Source organism: Argentina anserina, chromosome 7 (genome assembly GCF_933775445.1).
Source record: "Argentina anserina chromosome 7, drPotAnse1.1, whole genome shotgun sequence".
Classification (NCBI taxonomy): Eukaryota; Viridiplantae; Streptophyta; class Magnoliopsida; order Rosales; family Rosaceae; genus Argentina; species Argentina anserina.
Genome location: NC_065878.1, coordinates 23,779,250 through 23,806,714, shown reverse-complemented (window position 1 = coordinate 23,806,714; position 27,465 = coordinate 23,779,250). Strand labels below are relative to the sequence as shown.

Below are 27,465 nucleotides of genomic sequence, written 5' to 3'. Positions count from 1 at the left end.
CGATCTAATGAGACTATATTGAAGTAAATGATAGTAGTAGGGTGATTAATTTTGATCAAGAAAGCAAATTATTCGTATAGTTCAAAACTACACGTTAAGTATATATAATATAATTAGGAATTTAGGATTTAGGCATAGTTACTGACTTACTGTACGTGTAAATGAAGGAGATAGAACAAAAGATTGCCATTATAGAAAGCACTACCATGATAGAATGTAAGATTGAACAACTTTGCAGTAAATAAGAATGCAATAGTGAAAATGAAAATAAAAACCATCACTTTCATGTTAGGTCGATGAAAACTTTTTCAAATTGAAATCTCATATTTTCGGAAATAAATTTGTCGTTCACTTCTATCATGTCACCTCATATTTAATATCTTAAATGAATGTGAAGTGTCTTTTATAATACTATATTTATAATTTTATTAAGAAAAATGCACTTAACATTTATTTAAAGTAGTGGAGATGAGGTGACGCATAATAAGAGTAAATGACATATTTGCTTTCCATGTTTTCATAAGCAGATGAACCACGACATTTGTTTTATATTCATGTCCCAACCAATACGTCCTTTAAGTCAAATTTCATGAGGAATCGTATCACTTTTCCTTTCACACGTAGCCAACGTAGGAATGCATGGGATAACAATCTTAAGAAACAATGCCTTGATTCATACTCTACTCATATTTAAGTAATCCCAAGAAGGGATGTTAAGAGCAAAACTTCTTCAGGATTTAGGTGAAGTGAAATAGAAAAATCGGCGACCATACTAGAACTAATAATAAGCCAAACTAAAATATTATTGTTTACTTTTGAAGTAAACCATATCAATTTGTTAGTTGTACATGCTCTAATGTGTGGTATGAAGAATAATTGGGTGTTCGATCACCAACTGATGTGATCTCCGATCTCAACTTAGGTGGTGATGATTCCATCAAAAAAAAAACTTAGGTGGTGATTATTTATGTCAAAGTAACAACCAAATACGACAGCATCAATTGAACTTCAATCATAAATTTATATATATATAGATCAGACGGTGACTAATGTACAGTATTGTTACAATTTACATATCAATAATTTATGTATTGCATCTATACGTGGATAGCTATGCATGACCATAGAGGAGGGAACGAGCTATTATCTTGTTTTACGGGTTACATTAGTTTTATATTTTGTGTTTTAGTTTTTGTACGTGTGTTTGGGAATCTAGATGGAAAAGTCATTCACATAAAATGAATATAGATTTCATAAATCGATGAATTAAGTACGTGAAGACATTAGCAATTTTGAAAAGTATGGTGTTTTTTTTTTTGCAATTTTTTTATCAGTAGTTTTGAAATTTTGATAAGTTATAACCGTATAACTACAACCCTCGATGAACTTCAAGTATTTGGCAATGGGGTCAATATCATGGACCTGTGGTCGATCGATACTTTTGGTGCCTGGAATGCTGCAAGCACATCAAAGATGGTAGGTGAGCTAAAACCACTGTATATATAACCCTCACTTGGTTTTATCATTTCTACAATCAACCCTACTTCTCTGTCTTCTTCCTTCTTCTTCTTCGTCAACTTCACACTCCACCAACCGAAAAATGGGTTCCACAGGCGAGACTCAGATGACTCCAACCCAAGTCTCCGATGAGGAAGCCAACCTCTTCGCCATGCAACTCGCCAGCGCCTCCGTCCTCCCTATGGTCCTTAAAGCCGCCATTGAGCTCGACCTCTTGGAGATCATGGCCAAGGCCGGGCCCGGCGCGTTCCTCTCTACTAATGACCTAGCCTCACAGCTTCCGACCAAGAACCCTGAGGCTCCAGTCATGCTCGACCGCATGCTTCGCCTTCTGGCCAGCTACTCTATTCTAACCTACTCCCTGCGTACACTTCCGGACGGCAAAGTTGAGAGGCTCTACGGTTTGGGGCCTGTGTGTAAGTTCTTGACCAAGAATGAAGATGGCGTCTCTATTGCTGCTCTCTGCCTCATGAACCAGGACAAGGTCCTCATCGAGAGCTGGTAATTAATTCATTAGCCGTATTAAATTAATTATTCTCTTCGTTCTTCGTTCTTCCCTCTTCTTAATATTAGGTTCTGGTTGAATTTCCTTGTTGAGTTTAAACGTGTTTTATTAGACTATGAGGTTTTGGTGATCGACTATTGATGATGAGAAATTGAGTAGACGTACGCGACTAGAACTCTAGATGACTCAAGTTCACACAAAAATACAAGGTTATATGAGTGGTAGTGGTCTGGGGATTCATCATTCACCTTCCACGATGGGACCTGGGGACAACCATTCACCTACCGTAGTTAAGTGCTTGATAGCTCATCTAAATTCAATATTCCAATTTCTGTTCCACTTAATCCCTGTTTCATACTAAGGTTTTTTTTTTGAATAAAAAATTTAAGGGATCAGTTTGTTGGTAATTTTATTTTTTATCGTATAATTATTTTTCAAATGTGGCCAATAGTACCTATTTTAGGATTCGAGCTCTATAAGATTAGAAAGACAATTGGTTATTATGATAATGATAATTTTTCTATTGCTCATATCATATATTCATTATAATGAGTTGGTGGCATTCGCTCAGCATGAGTGAGACATTTGCCGTTAAGTGTCTTCTTCTGCTATTGAGATTATTTAAAGGGAATGGCACGACGAGTTGGTGTGAACTGGAAGTGTGAACCTTTGAAATATGGGTAAAAGACCTTAAAGACCCATGCGGCAATAGGCCCAAGAAAAGTGAGGTCGTTTCATCATGTTATGGTTTTGGTCCTTTTTGATGACTTGTGATGACATGAGAATTGAGATTATCTTGTGCTTGTGAAGGTATCATTTGAAGGATGCAGTACTTGACGGTGGGATTCCATTTAACAAGGCATATGGAATGACTGCCTTTGATTACCATGGAACTGATCCTAGATTCAACAAGGTCTTCAATAAGGGAATGGCTGACCACTCCACCATTACCATGAAGAAAATCCTCGAGACTTACAAAGGCTTCGAGGGCCTCACATCCATCGTTGATGTCGGTGGTGGCACTGGAGCCGTCGTTAGCATGATCGTCTCTAAGTACCCTTCAATCAAGGGCATCAACTTCGACTTGCCTCATGTTATCGAAGATGCTCCTCATTATCCTGGTACATATACCTTTTCTGTATCATCACACTTGCTTAGCTAAAGAACATTATTCTTTTCGGAATTTGAAATCATGGGATATAAATTAATTCAGGTGTGCATCATGTTGGAGGGGACATGTTTGAAAGTGTACCAAAAGGAGATGCAATTTTCATGAAGGTGAACTGGCCACATAAGACTAGCTAGTTTGCTATTTGAGCCTGATTCAGGGCACTAATGTATGTCTATTTGTGATCTTACAGTGGATATGTCACGACTGGAGTGACGAGCATTGCTTGAAATTTTTGAAGAACTGCTACGCTGCGCTTCCGGACAATGGGAAAGTGATTCTCGGTGAGTGCATTCTGCCTGTTGCACCGGACACTAGCCTTGCCACCAAGGGAGTTGTCCATATCGATGTGATCATGTTGGCGCACAACCCCGGCGGCAAAGAGAGGACGGAGCAGGAGTTTGAAGCCCTGGCTAAGGGCTCTGGATTCCAAGGCATTCGCGTCCAGTGTAATGCTTTCAACACTTATGTCATCGAGTTTCTTAAGAAGATGTGAGCACTAGCTACTCGGTTTAGTTGGATACTGTATGCTGTCACTACCTGTCATTTGCATACTTCAAAGTTGTTTTTTGAGATGGTTGTTGATCTATCTTCCAGCATGTGGAATTTGCACCATATGTACATTTTGGTTGCACAAAAAATAAATAAGAAACTGGTTTTGGCTTTGCTTGTTTTTTTTTTTTTTAAGAAAATCATAGTTACCATAACCAACACCCTGAATGCTATATACATCATGAATTGTATTATCATACGACAACAAGTAGTGATCTAAGATCACCCGGAACAATACAATCTACGACAAGTAACACTTATTATAGAATGAGCACAAAATAAACCTACAACTATCCGAGGATAAAACAAGCATTCTAAATAACTCATATTGCAGATATTACACATCACCTAGAGATCTCAATTGGTGTATGACGCATAATACCCAGAATAAGTATATTGCAGATATTACATATCACCTAGAGATCTCAATTGGTGTATGACGCATAATACCCAGAGTAAATAGAATGATCTACTTGTCAGAATAGTTTAGGTGACCTACAAAAGTGTCTAAAGGATCCCCTTGCCCTTACATGGGCTGAAACATTATTTTTGGAAAACAAGCCAAAAGACCCAGTTCCCGGTCAAGACCAACCTGAGTTTGAGTCTAGTTCCAGGCCCGGAAACCCAAGTCCACACCCAAACCCTAACAGGTTGATGCCACCTCCAAGTCACCATCGTCACCTTTCCTGATAACAGCAAAATCCGGCCAATTGCCTTCATCCATGCTAGCGAAGCACCTGCGTCCCGCGGCCACACCTTCCTCGGCGGTACCCACCTCAAATCTAGCGCAATCGGTATCATGGTCACCATCCCCAACAATCTCAACCTCTCCGATAAGAAAAGCAAACCCCGGCAAATCCATATCACAATCACGAATTGCATCATGATGAATCGAAGAGAATGCAATTGATGTAGTTTTGATAGAAGAGATCTGGTGATGCGAAAACCATAGGGTTTGTGATTGAGAGGCAGCTCTCGTATATGGATGGCAATGAGGAGAGTAGGGTTAGGGGATTAAAAAACCATACACATACCCAAGTCCATTTGCATCTCCGTACCCGCCTCATTCCCCGTAATAAGATACTAGGTATTCCCCGTACCCATACCCTTAGGGGATGAAGTTTCCATATCCGTCCCAATACCCGTTAATAGTAATTTTTGTTAATATATATATAAATTCCAATAAAGTACAAAAAAAATCAATATCATAATAAAATTATCTCCTTATGTCAAAAATTATTGTATGTGCAAATAATCATAAAATATATTTTAATATTTTTCTATTTATTTAATTTGTCTATTAATTTATTTGAGTGAATATATATTAGTTAATTATATTTAATATATTATTTGGTGGGTATGGGGATGAAGATTGAAATATTATCCCCAGCTCTTACCCATTTCCGCTATCTGAATAGCGGGGATTCCCGTACCCGTTACTATATTATACCCGAAACACTCCTCCATTAGGGTTGAATACCCGTGGGTACCCTGCCCGCCGGATATTTTTGTCATCCTACTCTCGTAGGGACTCCAGAAAATACGGAGTGTGAGTTTCTGTGTGTATTTGGCGCCTGCGATTGCAATTGCAAAGGAATTGTATTGTTTTACTCTTACGGTCTTACCTGATGTCGCTAATTCTCTATTTTAGTTGTTTCATCGTTCCTAATCAAGCAGAGAAGGTTGGTTCCTACTTCCTAGTCTCCTTCTCTACTACTTTTGGCTTTGCTTGTTAATTAGCAATAACAACTTTCAAATTTCAATTCCTGCATGTAACTACATTTCTTGTGTCTAGAAACATGGTGGAAGAAATTAAAAGAAGGGAAGACTTAATGGAGGATTAGTAGTTTGATTCATGTAAACAAAAGTCACCAAACATCCACATTTTTATTCAGAACCTTAAAGATCAGAGGGTTTATTCCATTCTTCTAGTTGCATACAAAAACAGTTTAACCCCACCGGATGGAACAGCAATGGAGGTAATTTCGAGTTCGACCAAGAAAAACAGATGCAGGAAATTATTGAACTTATAGACACAACACAAGGGACTAGGGTACTTGTAGACAGTAGGGTAAGCCTTGTGGCTAAACACGGCACTCTACAAGAAAAAAACATGAAGCAGTGCCATCATTGATCGGTTGATCCATAATTCTACCAAATCACACTAAACACCTCCATGCCATGCCGATCCCTGTTTCAGATTCGCTACTAGTTGTCTAGTTCTTGAAGAGTTCCAAACAATGCTCTTGGTCCAGGTTCCTAGTCCAAAATTTTTTGTAATACTCGGTGTAAGTGTAGCCCCGATAAATGGCTGGAGTTCCATCCTCCGTGAGAGTCTTTGCCGGGCTAATCAGCGCATCATCCTGTGGACACAGGAAGGAAGCTACAGAAAGCCTTGCCCTCTCACTGTTCGTAACGGCACGGTGCCACACGCTCTTATAAATCCCATTACTTAGAGCCTGCAGAATAATAATGTGACCTAGCATCCTAAGTAACAGATCAAAGTAAACCAAACTAGCTTTCATCACAAGTAATAACAATGTTACCTGTAACTGGTCGCCGATGTTAATAACAAAGGCGTTCGGGTGAGGATTGACGGCAACCCATTTGCCGTCTTTGAGCACTTGTAACCCGCAAACGCCGAGGTCTTGGAGGAGAATGGTTAGCGCATTGGGATCAGTGTGTCCCGGCAAGCCATAAGTGAGCTCTGGTTCTGGACATGGTGGGTAAAAGTTCACAGCCATATGCTGTCCTTGCTCACCCAATGTGTTCTTTATGTAATTCTTCTCTAGGCCCAAACTTTCTGATATTAACTCTTCTATTCTGTGCCCAAGTTCTCGAACTTCTTTGCAGTAGTTGCTCACAATGTCCCTGCAATAATCGAAATATAGTTTATGAGTGAGTAATTTTTCCATAAATAGTAGTACTCTTATCCATAAAACAGTATATGCAATACCAATAGTTCAATATTTTGTATCAATACTCCAAAAAATCTTGTTTTATTAAAATGGTTTTATGTTGTGTTCGTCAAATAAATTACACGTGGATCATGCATTTACCATCAATAGTGACAAATATCAAGGTTATTTAAATTTAAAAATACAAACAAAACAAAATTATTAACAATTCATATATCTCAATTATTGACGATAAATTATTTTTAAAACAAATATAATAGAATATACTAAAGTGATCCCACCGATTCATTCGGTGACGTCAACACGGACACCATCTGCCTACGTCAGCGGAGTAAACATATTTCTCTAAGATTAGTAACCCCGAAATTCACGGCTGGGATCACCGTCCATTACGATTATGATATTTTTTATGTGGTGGGTCCAGCATCCGGCGTATGTCATGCCTATAATAGAGGAACACCGCCGTACAATAAGAGCCATTGATTGGACCCTAGAACGTGATTACACATGTAGGATGAACCTAACTTTCTCTTTTTTTACCCGATCAAAAACCCTACCATTTGACATATTCTATTAGTGATTTGCCAGTTTGATACTTATTACAACTCTACAATCGATTCTCTTACAGAATGGCGCTTTTGAAGAAAAGTTAACGGTGGAAATTTGTTCTACTCTTTTACCTAAACAAGATGCCCTAATATCAAAGGCGCTAATATCAAAGGCGAGATAAGCACAAGCTCATGACCAGTGGCTCTGGTCAGGCGTGCATGGGGTTCTTCTGTCGTCTGCACGAACACCAGAACCAACAATTCATTCATAGCGAGCATCTCTACGAAGTTCGAAAGGGTGCGGATTACGTTCTTTACTGAAATCTAAGCAATGCTATCAATGCTTCATTTGTATTATGGTAAAAACGTACATAAAAATTGAAATAAATTTATCGTCTATAACAAATTTATAATTATAATATTATAAAAAATATTTAATATTTAATTACGAGTGAGCGACAAATTTATTTTATATAAAAAAAATTCATACATATATGAAAAAGTCTACCAGAGTCTCAAATGATTAAATATGACTCAACTTTTAACTTGCATGACACTAGATGATGAATTAGTGTCATTCTATAATATTTCACTTTCAGAGTTTAGTCGAGTTGAGATCTCAGAATGTCTCTCAGATACTATTATAATATAGAAGTACATTGTCCGAGAAAACCTAAAAAAATCTTTTTGAATAGTTTAAAAGAACACTTTTAAAAGATTCTATAAATGGGCACAGATCAAAGTAGGGCACAGATGACACATCAGATTTATCGTATCAGATTTTATCTTATTTCAGAATATCAGTCATCAGATGATTCAGATCATTTGACACTCGTTAAGTATTATCAAGACTATCAGAAATGCAGGTCGTATCATAAAACGATTGATTTTGACTATGTAGAAACACTCATAGAATAACTTGAGGGAGGTACCCGAGTTGTTAGTGATATCATTTAAAAAAAATCTATTGAAATCAAACAATATGTGTAAGTTATAATGGAAATCAACGTGGCAGACAGTAGCAGTACCACGACGTTGATTATGAAGACATGAACCACCAGAAAACCGCCGTGGAGGGACGGCTTTAGAAAGAGAGGTATGGAGAGAGGGAGAGAGCTAGGTTTAGGCCGAGGGTGGAGGAGAAAAAGGAACGTACTTGAAGGTAGGAGGATTGGAGGGCCACTCAGGCACGTACTTATCAAGAGGATGACAGTGGAGCCGGAGATAGTCTCTCCAATTATGAACGGTCTCCTTTTTTACATTAAAACTAGTCGAAAGTCTCATCGTTTTCGACGGGTCATCTGAGTACAGCTTCATCTTCTCCTCTACAGAGAGCTCGAAAAATTCGTTGGCAACCCGTAACATTTTTTCCACGGCTTCCATAGAAACTCCATGATTGATCACCTGTAAACAAACCACAAAACGTCAAGCTACATGCCTACATCTGTGTAATATAACCACAAAGACTTGCTATATGGTAAAAGACAACAGGGCCGGGTTTCCATACCTGGAAAAAGCCATAGTACTTGCACGCATCGCTAATTTGCTGAACCGTTTGAGCTCTGTCCGGAAAATCCAAATCAATAACCGGAATGTTTTCGCAGATTGAGACTTCAGACAAGCGGGGCCTTTCCGATTCCGGCCTGACATAACTTTCCGGAAGATTGGTGTATCGGATTCCGGAGGACAAGACTTTTGTATCCATCTCTTATACGTTTTGGGGTAGAAAAAGGGATTTGGGGTGTGATAGAGATTGAAACGGCAAACGAAAATGTTGAAGTGTTAATTGGCAAAGCAAGTTCCGGGAAGATGTAATATGTGATAGCACATGTATTTATAATATGGGATTAATGGGGGTGGGGGGTGACAAGTCAGAGATTTTTATTTGACTTCTATTTTCTGTAGCTAGTATTAAGGGCTTTGCACCCCCATTCTTAATTGACACTTAATTAAGCATGTTCTACATGTAACTTCATTTTTTGTTCTGATGGTTAGTTAGACCTTCATTAATTGTTTCCTAAGGTAGTTACGTACTGCCCTTGATTATAGTAGAAAGTCTTTCTCATTTGCTTGATTCTAACCAAGTCTTTTCTTATAATTTTGAGAGCGAGATCCGTAGATGATCACGTTTAGTAGTAATTGCATGTAGTTATTACTCTCTCTTTTTTGGTACAATGCTTGTAGTTATTACTTAGTGCATGTGGCTATTATACTAGTGGGGCAAATTAACACTAAACATGCTGTGTGTGGGTGTGTGGTAACTTGACACGTAGATTCTAGTTTTGTAAATATTCCGAAGATCTATGCTAGGTCGGTGATTGGTCCACCACCGGAGCGATGGAAGCATTCGAATTCGTTACCTTTTCCGTAGAGCCAGGGTCATTGAGATTGGTCTCGCTCTCAAATCGTTTTCACTCTCACTCTACCAGTGTTGCAATGTTTATACCTGCATTCAGATGAAAGCGGCATTATAGCCCTACAGTGAAGAAAACGCAACGCTTATATGGTTAAGAACACGAGTAATTATTTTGTGTATTGAGTTAATCATATTATTTCATAAATATGCATGTGGTGTAATAAAAAAATATTATTTAAAAATAAATAATTAATCATAAAAAAACACGGTAAAATAGAATAATAATATTAAATGCGTAAAATGTAAATTATGTACCGGGTACATAAAATATTTTTTTCCGAATATGATAGAAAGATGTGTATCATTCACTGTACATTAATATCAACCATTTAACACGTTAGGTGATCGCTTTTGCGATTAATTGGTATTTGTACGCAGCGATCGAGCTTTCCCCTCCATTCATGTAGTTGAGAATACTATTTGCATGTGTTTACATCGATCAACTAGCAGCCGTGGACATTGGTTTTAAACATAGACCCACATTTTGATTTTAAGTGGAGGAAAACTGCAATATCCTTATCAAGTTTGGAATTCAAAGGTTCAAATTCTATATAGACGATCAGATCATCACAGCCATTCACAATTTTGATATGAAAGCTAGTTAAATTTTCTATTTGGACCGGTATGGAGATAGGATATATGAAACATTTTATGGACAGGAGTCACAGGACGACTCCAAGTAAGCATAGGGCTTCCCTACCATGTTGCAAGTAGCTACAAGATTTATCCAGACACAAAAAAAAAAGTGACCGTTTGACTGTCTGTTAGTATTTGTAATTTCCTTTCCAAACGAGCAGGTCGATCAGTTGGACCAAAAAATAAAGAGCAGGTCGATCAGAATGGCCAGCTATGAGAGCGCACCGACTAATTACTGGTGTGGTTCCTATTAAAATGGCCGCATAAAAGATAAACGTGCTGGAATTATACCCACCTTATAATTCAGGTTTCATCCAAGTACCTATTCACTTGGTTTGTCGTATTACTCGTATATCTGTCCTATACATTTCCATTTTTTACATGCATGTACGAAATTGCTACGTGTAAATTTATAGTTAGAACTACGCGTACGAGTGATGTACAAAGATCATATTGCCTTAACGTCATCTGATTTGGATCACATGCGCTATGTAACGACATAACATTGGCCGGAATACAAAGAACTGACACACGCACTTGTCGACTAGGAAAATAGAAAATCTCCTCGATCAAGTTTTGAATTTCAGATTTGAAAATTTAACTAAACGACGTCGTCTTGCACGTTTATGCATGTGAGGAGCTGGGGTCTTGCCCTGGATCTATAGCCAGTACGTCCTCTTTGTCAGGAAAGTCGATCCCTATTCCCAGAAACCCAGTTTCCCAATACATGAACGAATATTTCTTAGCTCCCAACTCCCAAGCATTATATGCACCCATGCAACCCCCATTTCGGCTTTTATATCATGCGGCGCGCGTCACCGCAAAACGACGTGATGACGTCATATAGGAGTCTATTACGTTGCCCATTTGACCGGTGTCTCGATGAGGTCCATGAATGATTATCATCTTCCTCGATCAAATCCCCGTCTTCCCGTAGCTCTTGAAGGCACCAAACAGCCGTACACAGGCGGGCAGTCTTATCCCTATCGGCGTTTTCAAAAGACCGTCGCCCCCTCAGAGTCTCCAAACGAGTTACGCTTTCTTTAAAAAAATTTAAGGTCGAAGACTCGATCCAATATCCATATTAGGTGAGATCGATCTGTAAGGACTGTAACCTTCCACGGTGTTTAATATCGTTTTCTTCTGATACAATAAACCAACTACGTCACCGACAACTATGCCCATCGTCGTCATCAACATTGCAGAATTTGGACACTTGCGAACGTTACGCGCAAACCTCTGTAATCTATACTAAATTATGCTCAAAGTTCCTTGAAAAAAAAAAAACAAAGAAATAAATAATCATATACCGGCTTCCAAGTATTGACCGATTGGTGTTTGATGCAATCATCCTACTAAACTATAAAGCATTTTCTAGATGAATAGGTGAGTATTATATATTCATTCAACAGCTAACTCGATACTACCTTTTAATAATTGTCGTATCTCACGTAAACAAGGTTGTCTAGTTATCGTGTTGGTAACTAGGTAGCTTATTGACTTGTTATAATTAAGCTATTATCTGCATATACTTAAGTAGAGTTTGAAAAACTCTGTTTCTCAATATGTGCTATATATCCATGTGTTAAATGACAGAAGAAAACACAGTTATCTAATTTAAATCTTTCAATGAGACTGTAACTTATCCGAATCAAATAGTATGTTCAAGATCGATCTTCTAAATGTACGAGCGAAACAAAACGATTGAGTCTTATAGTATTACATCTAAATGATTTAATCACGCAAACACTTGTGTTTTTATAAAATAAAGTTGTACTTTGTTGTAATTAAAACCGATACAGCATTGACACCAATTAATTAAAATCAAGCACGGATTTTCAATTGCAGAATTAGAGTCTATTTTTTGTTTCTTTATGTTAATCAAGCTTTGTTTGCTTTCACTTCGTCTTTCTCTATAATTCTTCGTCTTGGTCTCTAAATGCTCCAAAGCCTCTTATGCATAATGTGACCTCTTCAAATGTTGACGAAAACTAATGGAATAAAAAACTAGTGGGAATGTGATCGATAATCTTGCAGTAATGCGCGGGCGCATTACCTAGTTGTATTACAATAAGACTAGCTCTGCCTGCCACGATATTTGGACTGTTTCATACAATCCACATTTCCGTCGTCCCGTCGGTCCTCTTTTTTTCTTGCTCATGTAATGGAAAATTAAGAGTGAGGGGAAGAGAGTGAAATTTAGACCAATTTCAGTGAACCTCTCTGAAACTCTTATGACCCAACTCAAGTTGGGCCTACGCAACAGACTATCGAGCTTGGAATTTAATGAAAGAATGAAGTCGCCCACTCGGCCCAGTCAAACCATGTGTATTTCGACCTTGACTAGCTGACTCAACTAACTTTAGTACTTTACAGCCACCAGAAAAAGAAAACTTCATTTCAGAAAGAAAAAGAAAAAGAAAACTGTGTCGTTTTTTCTGCAGCACTAAACCAACCCCCAACTTCTCTCCCGCCTCCAAAACTCTCCGACCTCCGCCAAAATCTCTACCCGACCCGATGGAGAATTCGACCCACGACTCCCACCTCGGCCCGGAAAACTCCGTCACCTACGAATCCCCCTACCCTCTCTACGCCATGGCCTTCTCCCCGGCGGCCCGAACCCGCCACGGCCACCCCCGCATCGCCGTCGGCAGCTTCAACGAGGAGTTCTCCAACCGGGTCGACATCCTCTCCTTCGACCCGGACTCCCTAACCCTCAAGCCCAACCCTTCTCTCTCCTTTGACCACCCCTACCCTCCCACCAAGCTGATGTTCCACCCGAACCCCAACGCCCTCCACAAGTCCAACGACATCTTAGCCTCCTCCGGCGACTACCTCCGCCTCTGGGAGGTCAAGGACTCCTCCGTCGACCGCCTCGAGCCCATCTCCGTCCTCAACAACTCCAAGACGTCCGAGTTCTGCGCGCCGCTGACGTCGTTCGACTGGAACGAGATCGAGCCGCGGCGGATCGGGACCTCCAGCATCGACACCACGTGTACGATCTGGGACATCGAGAAGGGCGTGGTTGAGACGCAGCTGATCGCTCACGACAAGGAGGTTTACGACATTGCGTGGGGCGAGGCCAGGGTTTTTGCGTCGGTGTCGGCTGACGGGTCGGTGAGGATATTCGATTTGAGAGACAAGGAGCACTCGACGATCATCTACGAGAGCCCCCAGCCGGACACGCCGCTGCTCCGATTGGCGTGGAACAAGCAGGACTTGAGGTACATGGCGACGATATTGATGGACAGTAATAAGGTCGTGATTTTGGATATAAGGTCGCCGACGCTGCCGGTGGCGGAGCTGGAGAGGCACAAGGGGAGTGTGAATGCGATTGGATGGGCGCCGCAGAGTGCAAGGCATATCTGTTCTGCTGGGGATGACTCGCAGGCGCTGATTTGGGAGCTGCCCACGGTGGCGGGGCCGAATGGGATTGATCCTATGTCAATGTACTCCGCCGGCGCCGAGATTAATCAGCTGCAGTGGTCTGCCGCGCAGCCGGATTGGATTGCCATTGCGTTTTCGAACAAGATGCAGCTCTTGAAGGTCTGAGGAATCGGCGACAGGATGTGGATTGTAAGTGTTTTGCTTAATTTGTATTAGAATACTGTGTTTTGTCCACGTTTGATGATGTTGTTTAACTAGTTTTATGAACTGCTTTCTTTGTAGTTAGGTTAGTACTAAGAATGAAGTGATGTGTTTAACTTTACAGGATAACTAATGCAAAGCCTTATCAGAGTATATGAAACCATTTGCACTTGCTTTCGATAATTTCCTTCTGGTGGGAGAGGTGGTAGACAAAATGTTTAGTATAGATGATGTTTTACCGGACATTTCTTTTTGAGCTGTGCTTTTGTGGTTCTAATACTTGACATGGTTTCATTAAGTGAAGATGATGTTTTGTGGATATCATACGGTAGGTCACCTAGTGCGGGATTCAACTTGTTCCTTTTGGCCTAATTACGTATGATTTCTCTGGGCGTAATTGTTCTATAGCTTACGCCTGATTCTTCACTCGAGTCTTTAACTTCACTCCTTGACTCTGTTGGACTCTGTCAGCAAATGTTTTGAGTTACCAATATGAACTGGTTTGCTAGTGATTGTCTCCTGAAGCTAGCATAGTTCTCTCCAATGTAATATTGAAACTAGCTACTGATATTTCATCTGCATAGGAAATTGCTTACCTACTATAAGATTTCTCGGTAAAATTATTAAATCAGTTCTCTATGAAATGATGATTGCTTTGAAATGAATACAAGTAGGGAGAATTATTAATTGGTGGAACTGTGTACTAGTAATTATGCAACTGATAGAGTTGACAGTTGTGGCTCTCATAACTAACTTTAAAGGGCATGGATGATTCTAAACTTCAGTTGTGTATGAAAATAAGTCATATCAATAAGAAATGAACTATTGAATCTCCTTATGCTCTCAAATAGTTGAATTGGGTTACATTTGACTTAATAACTAACAAAGTTGATTATTCTCTGTTGATGCAGGGGCTACTGATATTGCTTCATGGTGTTAATCTGACCTGCACTTTTAGTTTAGCTGGAAGTAGTTTGATCTTCAGTTACTGGTGAGGGACGTTCAAACTTTTGTAATCCTAATTGTTGATTATCTTGGTGTCAGAACCCCATTGTAAATATTGCATTCTCCTTCCTTCCTTACCTTTTATCTTCTCTACAGATCCCCTGTTAGTTGTACTTGTTACTATAGCTTCGTGAGAGTCTCCCTCTATCACACACTCTACGTCTTCCGTATTCGAGTACATTGAGATAAGTACAGAAAAAACCAAGTTTGCAGAAAATTTGGTTGGTTCTGTAGGTGTAGAGAATCAAGTTGTGGATTAGAAGTTTTGTGTAGTTGTGCATGACACTTCGTATTAGTGTTTTTTCGTGAATGATGACCGCATATTGTTATAATTCCTAGTGCAATATGAGATGGAATTTGAATGTTTGGATATTGATTCCGGACTCAGTTCTGATATCCTTGACTCAGATGATGTTTTTGGTTTTATGCAAATTGAAAGCACGGATTCTGTAATCGAATATGCGCTCTTCAATCTATTATATAGGCAGTGTTTTCAGCAAATCACTTAACCTGACCAATCTCGCGCAATCACTCTGGGTAAACAACAAAGAGAACTCAGAATTTAGCTTGAACGATCTTCTTCTTCTTCTTCTTTTCGAGTGGTACGTTTTTGTACTTCCCATCCTAGCCAAGTGTTTAGGTTGAATGAAATGATGAGCCAATTAATCTTGATCATCTATATTATTAATAACTCAAATACAATTTGTCAACTAAGACGGACATGAAATTACACAACGACTCTTATACCATATATTAATTTCAAACAACTCTTATACCATATATTAATCAAATTGTCTCAAATATTAAAGGGGTATTATAGTAAATGAAAATATAAAAATAAAATAGTAAATACAGAAGAAGTTAGTAACTATCCGCTACTATTAACTTTTTATCAATCTCTAACTTGACTGTTATTGCTAGAGCCGTAGACTAGTATTTGTTAAAGAAAAGTCATTTTCAGCCTATTTAATATTTAAAAAAATAAAACCACGAGGGTCTCACTCTAACGTACGGTTGCATATATAATTGACGTAAATGCTGGGTTAATCTAACACTTTAGATATGTATACATTGATGGAAAAAGACTTGAGAGATAAGACAGATGAGCTGGTGTGGTTCAGCCCCGCCGGGCATTATATTGGACAGCAATACATCTAAATCAGGGCTGCGACTATAGAGCTGAATCAAATTAGCATCCAAAAGCAATATGCGACTTTCCTGACCGACCTAACCAAATTTTCCTCCTATGGTAGCCTGGAGTATACATTCATATTATACACGTACACAAGTACCCTTCATCCATAATTTCACGTCGTATATATAGTTTCAAAGCTAGCTAGCAACTTCAAGCAGATGATATCAAGGCTTTAGCTAGCTGTTAATTTCTTGGATCAGCAGTATGGGTGGTTATTTCCGCAGTTACGATATACGCTGGCAAGCAAGGTGCATGCTGAAGATCAAGTCGTTAGTACTGTTACTATGTGGCCTCCTCGAATTTCTTCTCAAGAAGATCGACTACTGTCCAGAATTATTCTTTAACCAAACTGTAGGTGATCAACAAAATGAGGAGGATTGTGATCATCAGCTTGAGGTCCTCAACTTTGAAGCTGCAACAATTCCAGATACTACTTGGTTGCGCTTTCTGCAAGTACCAGCAGTTCCGGTGGTGATTGACACAGAATCGATTAAGAAGCAACTACCGGTTGTGCAATTCCAGGAGCTATATCTGAAGCAACGCCAACTGCAAGCTACATCATCATCTTCCTCAGAGGAGAAAACGCACATATCATCATGTATTATGTGTATGAACAGCATAGAGGGCAGGGACGAGATCAGAGAGCTATGCAATTGCCAGCATGTTTTCCACAAAGAATGCCTGGATGCTTGGATCGATCAGGCACAGTTAACTTGTCCTCTGTGTAGATCTGAGCTCTTAGTACCAGTTACTACTTCAGCTATTAGTTTGAAGCATGATAAAGATGGAGGAAGTGATCCATGGAGGGCCGAGAGGATGATTTACTTATTTGGTGAAGATATTTGCTTCACGAGCTAGAATGTATTTCTTGTATATAATCTGCGAAACACACAGCTCAATATGTCTAAAAAAAATTGCATTTTCTTCCAGCTTAATTATTTCGAGGTCTAGACATCGTCTATGATACTCAAAGTTCGTAATATCTTGTACGTTTCACCTTGGCAGCTGGAAGTAACCTTAGCTAACTAGCTATACGTGTTTTTTTGTTACAAACTAGCTATTTAATTCTAAGCGATTCAATTAATCGATGATATTGCTCTATACATTCATACACGGATTATCTCTATATATAACCTAACTAGCATAAATTACTCTTGTGATTCACGCTAACAATCCCCTTCAAGTTGGTGCATACATATCAATTATGCCCAAGTTGCTAAGTTAGTCATAAAAGACCTTTTTAGATACTCATTTTGTAAGCATATATCGGCAAGTTCTGTAGCAAATTTCTAAGCCATAACAATTTGTACACTCCCTGAGCCATACCATTGTATTATGCTTCAACACTAAATCGAGCTACCACTTTTTGTTTTTTACTCTTCCATATAATAAGATTGCCCCCAACAAAAATAAAGTACCCTGATGTGGATCTCTGATCTGTAATATTTTCAGCCCAGTCTGCATCTGTGAAGCCACAAACTTCAAGGATATTATTGTGATTAGAGAACATTACTCATCTCCCTGGAGCTGACTTCAAGTACCTCAAAATCCTTACAACAGTTTCCATGTGGTCCACACTGGCATTATCCATGAACTGACTCACTACACTTACTGCATACGTAACATATGGTCTGATATGTGATAAATAAATTAGACGTCCAACTAGCCTCTGATAATGAGATTTTTCAGTAGGGACTTGATCTGGATACTCTGCTAACCGATGGTTCTGCTCAATAGAAGTATCAATAGGAGTGCAGTCTAACATACATGTATCTGTTAGTAGATCAAGGACGTACTTCCTCTAACACGGATAGATACCATCACTTCTTCGGGGTACTTCAATGCCTAAGAAGTACTTGAGTGTACCTAGGTCATTCATCTCAAACTCTGTGGCAAACTGTTTCTGTAATCTATCCACCTCAACAATATCATTCCCAGTAACTATCATATCATCAACATATATAATTAGGGTTGTTACATTCCCTTGTTGATGTTGAAGAAATAACGTGTGGTCTGAATTACTCTGTCTGTAGGCAATTTTCCTTATGAATTGTGAGAATCTTCCAAACCAAGCACGAGGTGACTGTTTAAGACCATACAAAGACTTTCTCAATCTGCATACAAAGTTACTTGGAGAAGCAGCCACATATCTAGGCGAGATCCATGTATACTTCATCTGTTAGTTCTCCATGAAGGAATGCATTCTTAACATCAAACTGCCTAAGTGGCCCATTTAAGCTAGCAGCAAAAGAGATCAATACCCGAATAGTTTATCTTTGCAACATGTGCAAATGTCTCATCATAGTCTATGTCATATGTCTGGGTAAACCATTTCGCTACTACGCGTGCTTTATACCGGCTCACTGATATATCTAGATTATGTTTCACTGTAAACACCCAACGACATCCCACAGCCTTATTGCCATGTGGTGGAGATACAAGCTCTCAACTATTGTTCTTTTGTAATGCTTTCATCTATTCCTACATTGCTTTCCTCCATTTTAAATATCACAATACATCATGCACTTTATTAGGTACTGATACAATAGATATTTGATTTACAAATGACTCATACGACTTAGATAATCTTTTGGTAGATATAAAATTTGCCACATGACACTTAGCTTTAGCTTGAATGGTAGGTTCATATTTTTTTGTTGGTTGACCCCGAGTAGACCTATTTGGCAAGACATATTGTCTACTATTAGCCCCAATAGAATGACTAACCTCAGATGAGTGATCTTCTGTACCACGAGAGCATTGGTCAGGTGTATAAACAACAGTACGAGAGACATGAGGGGCAATTGTGTTGTCATCTTCTGGTACATGAATCTTCGGAGTGACGACACCGAAATCATTCGGTGGTGCCTGTGTAGCTGACACATGGTAATCTCAACGGAACCTGTCACCATATCTACTGGCTCACTTGTCTCCACCTCTCCATGATACAACTCTTCAAAATAAGAATTCTCCCCCTGAATAGCAGTATCAGAATAGGTAAAATAGCTCATGTCCTCAAAAAATGTAACATTCATAGTGACATAGTACTTTTCTGATGTCTTCCGTACCCAACAAACACACATTTAACTTCCCGGACATCCAACTTAGACTGCTAATGTTGTGGAAGATGAACGAAAGAAACACAACAAAAAACACGGGCATGAAGATTATGAAAAAAGTGTAATGAGACATGAGATGCAAGCACCTTATAAGGAACTTTCCCTTGAAGTACACGAGATTAAAGACGATTAATGAGGTAGGTGGAAGTTATGACAACATCACCCCAAAAGTATTTATGCATATGGGCACTAAAAATAATACACCGAGCCATACCAAGTAAATGACGATTTTTCCGTTCAGAAACCCCATTTTGCTCAAGTGTGTAAGGACACGTTGTTTGATGAACAATTTTGTGTGTGTTAAAGAACTCCTGAAATACATGATTCACATATTCCCCCCACCCATTATCAGAACGAAGAACTCTAATGGTGGCATTATATTATGTTTGAACAGAGGTATAGAATGCGCGAAAAGCTGAAAAAACCTCATCTTTAGTTTTAAGAAGAACAATCTATGAAAGACTTGTGTAATCATCAATAAATGGCACATAATACGCATTCCTGACACAGTTGACTCTTTGGAGGGTCCCCAAACATCAGAATTAATTAATTCAAAAAAGAATAATACTTTTAGTAGAAGTACTAGGGGAATAAGTAGATCGATGACTCTTACCAAAAACACATATCTCACAATGTAAAAAAGACTCGTCCACACTAATAAATAAAGTAGGCATGAATTTTTTCATGACATTAAAATATGGATGCCCTAAGCGACGATGTCATAACCAAACTTCACTTAGCTTGTCAGAAGTGGAGAGTAAAGCGATCTGAGACTGTCCCCCTGGTTTTTCCCCCGCATATGTCAGATCCAGATGAAACAACCGGCCCCTCAGATACCCTCGACCAATTAACCATCCGGTGAGAAGATCCTGAAATATCACATACATAGGAAAAAAATGTCACAGAACACTTAGCGTCAGTGTTCAATTGGGGAACATATATCAAATGATGAGATAAAGCAGGTGCATAAAGCACATTGTGAAGCTCTATTCTGGAAGTAATACGAACGGACATGTCCCTAACACAGGAAATGCCTCACCATTAGCATTAGTAACATATGGTACTGATGGAGGGGACAATACGGTAAAATAAGATTTGTCATAAGCCATATGATCAGACGCACCAGAATCAATAATCCATGTATCAAAACTAACAAAATTAGAAATATTGAAAGCCATACCAATTTTACTACGACCAGCTATGGAGGCTGTAGGTGGTGCTCTTGCTGCTGTATGATGATTATGTCCAACCACACCATAGATATATGGTTCATGAACTAATTGAATAGCTGCTTTTGCCTGACGACGATAATTAGGCCTCTTGGGCCTAAGGTGTGGATACAATTTCCAACAGGTCGCACGAGCATGGTTAGTATCATGACAATAAGAGCAATGAGGGCATGACTGATTCCCGAAGCCTGGTGGTGGTCTTTGTCGATGAAGTGGAGCTGAAGTTGCTTGCGGAAAGGGCGATGCTGGAGATATAGCATGAACAGTAAGACTGGAAACGACAGCCGGTACCTGAAGAAGACTCTTCTGCTGAGACTCATCCTTTCAGATATAGGTGAAAGCGGTGATTAGGCTAGGGGGTTTAGTCGTTCTTAGCAATTCGTCTTTCGCACTGTTATGCTTTGCATCAAGACCTTTCAGGAAATGGTGAACTCGTTCAAGCTCCTTCTCCTTTTGATACCAAACAATATCCTCCAGATTTTTGATCAGGCAAAGACATTTCACATCAATCTTAGCCCAAATATTCTTCAGTTTGGTGAAATAGTGCGCCACCGGTTGCCCATCCTGGTATATTGCCAAAGCGATGCACATTAACTCATAAACCTGTTTGAAATCAGAGTCATTAGTATATAAGCATTCCAGTGTCTCCCATATTGCCTGCGCAGTGACACATGTCTCCACCAGATCAACTATCTCGTCATTCATAACCTTCCACAAGACGGACATGACAAGACCATCGTCGTCGTCCCATTTTTTGTAGGCAAAAATATCATCAGGACTAGGAGTCTTAGTGACGTTGGTGACATGCCCTATCTTGTGCATGCCTCGAAGATGAGCGGCTATAATTCGCTTCTATTTACGAAAATTGGTCCCGTTGAGTTTGACACCCCCAAATGAACCATTGTCAGAACCCTTGACATATACTTCGAATGTTGGAACATCAGGGATCTGGGAACCCTTCTCTTCGTGTCCAGAACCCATTGAAAAAGAAACAATTTAAAAAATCATGAATTATGGAGCAAAAAATCACAAAAAACTTATAAGAATTTGTCTGCGGTGCACTTGCACTGTCGGTGAATATACACTGACATTCAAGGCTGCTGAATCTGGGCCGGGTCGAGATGTCCAGGTTGGGTCGTGTCGATCCTGGGCTGGGCCAGGCCGGGTAGATTGAATCCGGGCCGGTCGGGGCGAAATAGAGTTGGGTCGGGCGGTGCGGAGAGTGGCCGAAAGAGCTGAAAAATCAGGCGGAGAGGGGCGGTGGCGTCGGAGAGTTGTAGAGCGCCGAAGGAGCGACAACGACGTCAGAGGAGTGCTACGACGACTTCGGAGGGCTGCGGCAGTGCGGAGGAGTGACGACGACATCAAGACTGACGGAGTCCGAGAGCAGCAGCGCCGGTGGAGCGGACGCCGACTTCAGAGGGCAGCGGCAGTGCGGAGGAGTGACGGCGACGTCAGAGACCGTCGAAGGGAAGCAGTGATGAAGCGGGAAGGGAGGAGGCAGAGGGCAGCGGTGACCGGCCGAAAAAAAAAATAAAAAAAACCCAGAAAAAAACAGAGTAAGACGAAAAAAGAGAAGAAAAAATGGATCTGATGTCAAGTTAAATTATATTACTCTATATATTTATAGACGGATTAGTTCTATATATAACCTAACTAGCATAAATTATTCTCGTGATTCACGCTCAGAGTTGATTGGATCACAATCATTACATACATGTCAAAGATAGAGGATATGTGATAAGTGGCATTCCCGTCATCCCTTGTGAGGCAGGCAACCCGCAACCCCCATCTATCAAAGTCAGTTTGTATATATTATATATCGTCAACGCGTACGATCTTTAATTCTGTTCAATCACATGATTATATCCTACGAATCTTACACGCTTAAAATTTGCTCCATTTCCACAACTACATATATTTAAGCCAACTGGGGTACGTAATTAACTAATTATGTGATCTTCGATCACAATAACACAACGATGAAGTCACCATATATCAAACGAAATTACATTATGTATTTTTATTATTATTGCCATTCCAATCTTACTTGGCAAGCGATTGCTACAGAAATCTAAACACTATGGTAGCTTGAGCTTTATCTATAATATAATCGGTACATGCATTACCCTAGGGATTCTGGCTGGTAATCAAGAAGCAGCAAATTAAGCTATTGATCGAGGAACCTGCTAGCTAGAACAAGTTTATATATACTTACGTACTGATTGTTTGAGAGTATACATCCAACATGGAAAAATAAGACATAATATATGAGTTTATAAGAGTTTGAGTCATTTTATTCATTGTCTATTGGTTTTGAATGTGAATCTCATATTACTTTATCATAGTATCATAGCGGGTTACTTACGTCTACGTGTGAAGCCCAAATGACCACACAGATTCCACGCCACCAAAAATATTGTTCATGTGTATGACTTGAAAATTCGACACATGTGCGGGGGTGTGTTGAGAGTATACATCCCACATGAGAAAATGAAACATAGCATGTGGGTTTATAAGAGTTTGTGTCACTCAATTAATTGCTAATTAGTATCAAATGGCCACACGAACTCTGCGTCACTCAAAATGTTGCCCACGTGTATGATTTGAAAATTCGCCACATGTGCGGGGCGTGTTGAAAATATACATATCACAAAGGAAAATGAGACCTAGTATGTGGGTTTATAAGAGTTTGGGCAACTACATCTATTGTCAATTAGTTTTGGATGTGAACCTCATATCACTTTATCATGGTATCAGAGCAGATTACCTATGTCTACGTGTGACAAATGACCACACGAACTTCACATCACCAAAAATGTTTTCTACGTATATGGCTTGAAAATTCGCCACACGTGAGGGGGCGTGTTAAGAGTATACATCTCACATTGGAAAATGAGACTTATCATGTGAGTTTATAAGGGTTTGGATCACTCTATCAATTGATAATTGGTTTTCGATATGAACTTTAAATCACTTTATCACTAATAACTTCCATGAGAGTTACGGATAACCTCTTCCGTATTGTTGGTTGCACACTTGCACGTACAGTGGACTTGGCATGTAAACGTTAATGGCATGTAATAAGGATCACCTAGTTAGGAAGCTGTAGACTCTAAATCAAAGCGAACATCAACGTTCATAATGTGTATGCGTATACTTAAGTATATTCATAATATCATATCATTCAGAAATCACAGAGTGCGTATATGATAATCACCATCAACATCGAGTCGATGAAATGTTGAAGTTTGCAGCAGAATTAATAACATCTACAAATTAATTACTGTTTACAATTACTGTTACCATTCGAACTCATTTAATCGATCGGTAATTGGTACAATGCCGGAACTTGATGCCGGACGTCCTTGGGATCTCCAAATGATCATCAGGATTCCCATTTGAAACCCGGAGGGGTTCCAAATGGTGGCCAGAAAGTCAGAAACCCAGAGAGGCTAGGTTTATTGTGTTCTTAATTGTCAATTCCTAGCCTGCATGTAGTAATTACATAGTACGTACATACGCATAGTTGGCTAATTATATGTACGAGAGTTTACTTACTTGATCATGGATTGTGATATGATGTTGCACATTTATGCACAGTAAGCTTGGTCAAAATACAATCGGGTTCAATCACTTTTCTCAGTGTGGACTAGTGCTTTTCTTCCTTGAGTAATAGCTTAGTTTTTCTGGGTTTAGGTAGATAAATTATATATCTAGTTGTTACCATGATGGTGGCTTTTATAATGGTTTTCCATTTGCTCTTTCATCTAAATATATATAATGTTCTGTTGACAATTATATCATTGATTACATCATTTACATATTCTAATTTTAAAAATTGATATAATCAGCACATTAATCCTTGATTTAGTCCCATGCAATACACACAACTACAATAAAAAATATACAACTCCACATAAGAAAACAATTCAAAATTTAAAAAAAATTTCATCTTTGTTCTATTGATTTGTTACGTAAATAAATCTACAGTCAACTGCAACTACTTACATAATAGATCACTGTGATTTATCAAACCAATTTGGTTACATGCAGTAGTACAGCCTCATAATACTTGTTTAGCATATATATAGATCATTTCAGCTTGATTCTGATCTTTATTTTTTTTTCATTTACTCAATAACTGAATAACATACGAATTAAAATCTTGACTAAAACAAAATATAAGAATAATAATTTTGACCCAACCCAATGAAACGACCCAAGGAGAACTCAAATATGTGATCCACGGTCCACCAGACAATAGCAACAAACCCGCCCTTAAGAGAGGGCCCTCTCATCTTTTTCCCTCCTCCGTCTTCTTCTCCTAAATCACCTTCCTATGGCCACCACTACACCGCCGCCACCACCCAGCTGTTGACATGCCACCGCCCCCACATCCCCCAATCAGAAACAGCCACGTCAACCTCCCCATCGATCTCCTCTTCACCGCCCTCTCCGTCTTCTACCTCTTCTCCTCCTCCTCCGCCAAAATCTCTCTCCTCCCGAAACCCCCGCTCCTCAATTTCCCATCCTACCCTCGCCGAACCCTCAAAATCCCCACAATGTCCCTCCACCAAAACCGGAGCTTCTCCACGCCGCAATCCCTCTCCGACTGGCTCAAGCCGCGCCTCCGCGCCGACTCGCTCGCCTCCTGGGGCGTGAAACCCGGCACCAAAAACGTACACAACCTCTGGCTCGAGCTCGCCGAAGGCGAAAGCTCCCTAGCCGACTCCACCCCTCCAATCCGGACCGTCCACGTCGTCACGGTTCGGGTCACCGACCCGCGAAACCGGGTCCTGATCGAATCCGAGCAGGAACTATCCGACGGCAGCGTCAGGAGCCGCGGGAGGCCTCTATCGGAGAAGATGAAGCCCGGCGAGGATCCGATAGCGGCGGCGAACCGGGCCGTGATGGAGGAGCTCGGGTCGATATTGAACGGGTCGGGTCAAGTGAGGATTGTGCCCGGTTCGTATAGGAGGAAGGTGGAGGAGCGGAGCTCGGCGTCGTACCCGGGGCTGCCGGCGTGTTACGAGCTGCATTCGGTGGATGCCACGGTGGAGGGGTTGCCGGAGGTGGATTTCGTGACGGAGGAGGAGCATGAGTATGCCGATTCCGGCGAGAGGAGGGTTGCTGATGAAGCTGTGTCTGTGAAGAAGCATTTCTGGAAATGGGTGAGTCCTGATTCGATAAAGCCTGAGCTCAATTCATAAGACATTTTTCGAAATGTAAATTTAGTAGTAGATTTCTTTTGAGCTTTGATTGATAATTTGATATCATTTTGAAAGTTGAGTTTTTTGTTGTTGTTGTTAATGGATCCAATTCGTACAGAATGTACCACTTACTTTTGGTTTTGATCATAATAAATTGAATTTTTGAACCTCATCAATGTGCTTGTGGTTGTTTGTTTCTCTAATAAGTCGAAAACCTGTAAGAACTTATATGCTTCTTGTAATTAGTTTTGTCATTGATGATGTATACAACAGGGTTACTTCAGTAGTTGTGTACTTGTGTTTAAGTGAAGCTGAGGAGATTTCTGTGCAGAGGCACATATTCAATTAGAGATTAGAGAGAAAATGGTTAGGACTTAGGAGTACGATAGAGTTTAGGCACATAGTTGCTGGTTACAGCTTCACTTCCTTATTTGAAACGGGGATTCATATGACACCTTTTAAGGTTTTTTTTGGATTATTTGGTTTGATATACAATATTTTCAGTTTTCGTGATGATTGTTTACTTTCATATGCCATAGCCATTTGGCCTTTCTCATTTGAGAGTTATGAAAATTTTGAAGCTCCTAGATTAAGTGTTTGTTTTATTTTCATCGAAATTGCTATGCCACTTGCTTAAAAAATCTGACTTTAGAACTGCCTCTCGCCTTCTTCATATTAGTATGGCAATTCGTCTGTTATCTCACCCTTAAATGTGGATTTTCTGTTGCCTGTTCGAAGGTTTACCATTGATTCAATTGGTTTATGCTACATGAGATTGGTCACCTCATTTTCTAACCTGTCTGTCATCTAACAACTGCTGTAGATTTTTCTGAACAATGTTTGACATGTCATATACGTAATTATTAGTGTTTGATCTTAGATATTTTAGGGCTTTCCTGTAAAGTTAATGTTGCCAAACTCAGTTATCAGTTTCTTGATGAACTAGTGTTTCTCCAAGAAAAGGTGCTAGGTTACCTGTAGATTACTCCCAAGTATATTGACACGCAATTACAAAAGCCGCATTTTTCCTGAAGTTTGTATGGTTCATAAGACTATTCAGAGCCATTTTGTGGGGACATATCACTAGGTCTCCTTTGGATCCTCAGAAAGTAGTTTTACTTTTAAATTTCTGTTGTGGGACTTGGATTTTCCTCAAATCTTATTTTCTTCTTTTGATTTATAAGAGGTAGGGAAAGTATTTGTTGTCACCATTATATAATGTTGAAGTTCTCGAGTCTGGACCGTTTAGTTGTTGCAAGATGTTAGCGTCAGTGGTGAACCCACTTTTCTCTAATAGATAATTAGTTGCTATCACTTCCCATTTATGTGAAGGATTTTGCATTTTTGCTTATTTAGGAGTCTATAAGGTTACCCTAAAGTTTCAAACTGTAGGCCTATTAATAATTTTAGCGTAACCAGTGTTGTTCGATTATTCTCTTATAAACTCTATCATCTATACCTCTCAAATTTCAATAGAAATGCCCCAACTTTTAAGCAGCAATTCTTAATAGTGTTCTGGGTTTACTGAGACACTCACATCCGTCGTGTTCTGGGTTTACTGAGACTGTTGTATCTATATTCTTCCCAGAATTGGTGACATTCCTCAGTATATTCATGTGTTGGGTTGGTGTGTATATATGGTGTAGATATAAGAAAGATTCATTTTGTAGTCGCATCTTTCTTTGCTTGGCGCCAAAAGGCAAGAGTCCAGGCACTAATAAGTCAGTATGTAGTGAGGGATTGAACTGTAAATTAGGAGATTCCTTAGTGTAGAAAATAATGGATTTTCCCTCCTTTTTCTTTTCCTTCCTTTTATTTCTGGTTGGCATCTCACCTATCATTACTTCTTTTATGT

General features: G+C 39.6%; 5 protein-coding genes across 5 annotated transcripts; 4 read left to right on the top strand and 1 right to left on the bottom strand.

Annotated features, from left to right (window-relative positions):
- Positions 1–1,527: 1,527 nt before the first annotated feature.
- On the top strand, positions 1,528–3,857 carry LOC126804089 (caffeic acid 3-O-methyltransferase). Its single transcript, XM_050531859.1, has 4 exons — positions 1,528–2,019; positions 2,834–3,144; positions 3,237–3,301; positions 3,385–3,857. The coding sequence occupies exons 1-4, from the start codon at positions 1,601–1,603 to the stop codon at positions 3,685–3,687; spliced, it is 1,098 nt and encodes a 365-aa protein (XP_050387816.1). The 5' UTR covers positions 1,528–1,600; the 3' UTR covers positions 3,688–3,857.
- A 1,754-nt stretch (positions 3,858–5,611) lies between these two features.
- On the bottom strand, positions 5,612–9,002 carry LOC126802278 (protein DOWNY MILDEW RESISTANCE 6). The gene is made up of 4 exons (XM_050529886.1): positions 8,717–9,002; positions 8,366–8,613; positions 6,290–6,614; positions 5,612–6,202 (listed from the first exon to the last, which is right to left on the bottom strand). Exons 1-4 carry the CDS (start codon positions 8,912–8,914, stop codon positions 5,960–5,962), a joined length of 1,014 nt encoding a protein of 337 aa, XP_050385843.1. The 5' UTR covers positions 8,915–9,002; the 3' UTR covers positions 5,612–5,959.
- Positions 9,003–12,682: 3,680 nt separating this feature from the next.
- LOC126801649 (protein TRANSPARENT TESTA GLABRA 1) lies at positions 12,683–14,931 on the top strand. Its single transcript, XM_050529070.1, has 2 exons — positions 12,683–13,837; positions 14,761–14,931. Exon 1 carries the CDS (start codon positions 12,779–12,781, stop codon positions 13,811–13,813), a length of 1,035 nt encoding a protein of 344 aa, XP_050385027.1. The 5' UTR covers positions 12,683–12,778; the 3' UTR covers positions 13,814–13,837; positions 14,761–14,931.
- A 1,138-nt stretch (positions 14,932–16,069) lies between these two features.
- On the top strand, positions 16,070–16,957 carry LOC126803129 (probable E3 ubiquitin-protein ligase RHA4A). Its single transcript, XM_050530887.1, has one exon. It carries the CDS (start codon positions 16,254–16,256, stop codon positions 16,905–16,907), a length of 654 nt encoding a protein of 217 aa, XP_050386844.1. The 5' UTR covers positions 16,070–16,253; the 3' UTR covers positions 16,908–16,957.
- A 7,760-nt stretch (positions 16,958–24,717) lies between these two features.
- LOC126802882 (uncharacterized) lies at positions 24,718–25,782 on the top strand. The gene has a single exon (XM_050530590.1). The coding sequence runs from the start codon at positions 24,780–24,782 to the stop codon at positions 25,608–25,610; it is 831 nt and encodes a 276-aa protein (XP_050386547.1). The 5' UTR covers positions 24,718–24,779; the 3' UTR covers positions 25,611–25,782.
- The last annotated feature ends 1,683 nt before the right edge of the window (positions 25,783–27,465 follow it).

What these genes read in the sequence shown, in the direction of transcription:
- LOC126804089 (XM_050531859.1), top strand. Translation starts at nt 1,601, where the DNA reads ATGGGTTCCACAGGCGAGACTCAGATGACTCCAACCCAAGTCTCCGAT. An exon ending in AAGGTCCTCATCGAGAGCTG is followed by an intron (nt 2,020 to 2,833) that starts GTAATTAATTCA and finishes GTGCTTGTGAAG; the next exon opens with GTATCATTTGAAGGATGCAG. An exon ending in GAGATGCAATTTTCATGAAG is followed by an intron (nt 3,302 to 3,384) that starts GTGAACTGGCCA and finishes GTGATCTTACAG; the next exon opens with TGGATATGTCACGACTGGAG.
- LOC126802278 (XM_050529886.1), bottom strand. Translation starts at nt 8,914, where the DNA reads ATGGATACAAAAGTCTTGTCCTCCGGAATCCGATACACCAATCTTCCG. An exon ending in AGTACTATGGCTTTTTCCAG is followed by an intron (nt 8,614 to 8,716) that starts GTATGGAAACCC and finishes GTTTGTTTACAG; the next exon opens with GTGATCAATCATGGAGTTTC. An exon ending in TCCAATCCTCCTACCTTCAA is followed by an intron (nt 6,615 to 8,365) that starts GTACGTTCCTTT and finishes CGATTATTGCAG; the next exon opens with GGACATTGTGAGCAACTACT.
- LOC126801649 (XM_050529070.1), top strand. Translation starts at nt 12,779, where the DNA reads ATGGAGAATTCGACCCACGACTCCCACCTCGGCCCGGAAAACTCCGTC.
- LOC126803129 (XM_050530887.1), top strand. Translation starts at nt 16,254, where the DNA reads ATGGGTGGTTATTTCCGCAGTTACGATATACGCTGGCAAGCAAGGTGC.
- LOC126802882 (XM_050530590.1), top strand. Translation starts at nt 24,780, where the DNA reads ATGCCACCGCCCCCACATCCCCCAATCAGAAACAGCCACGTCAACCTC.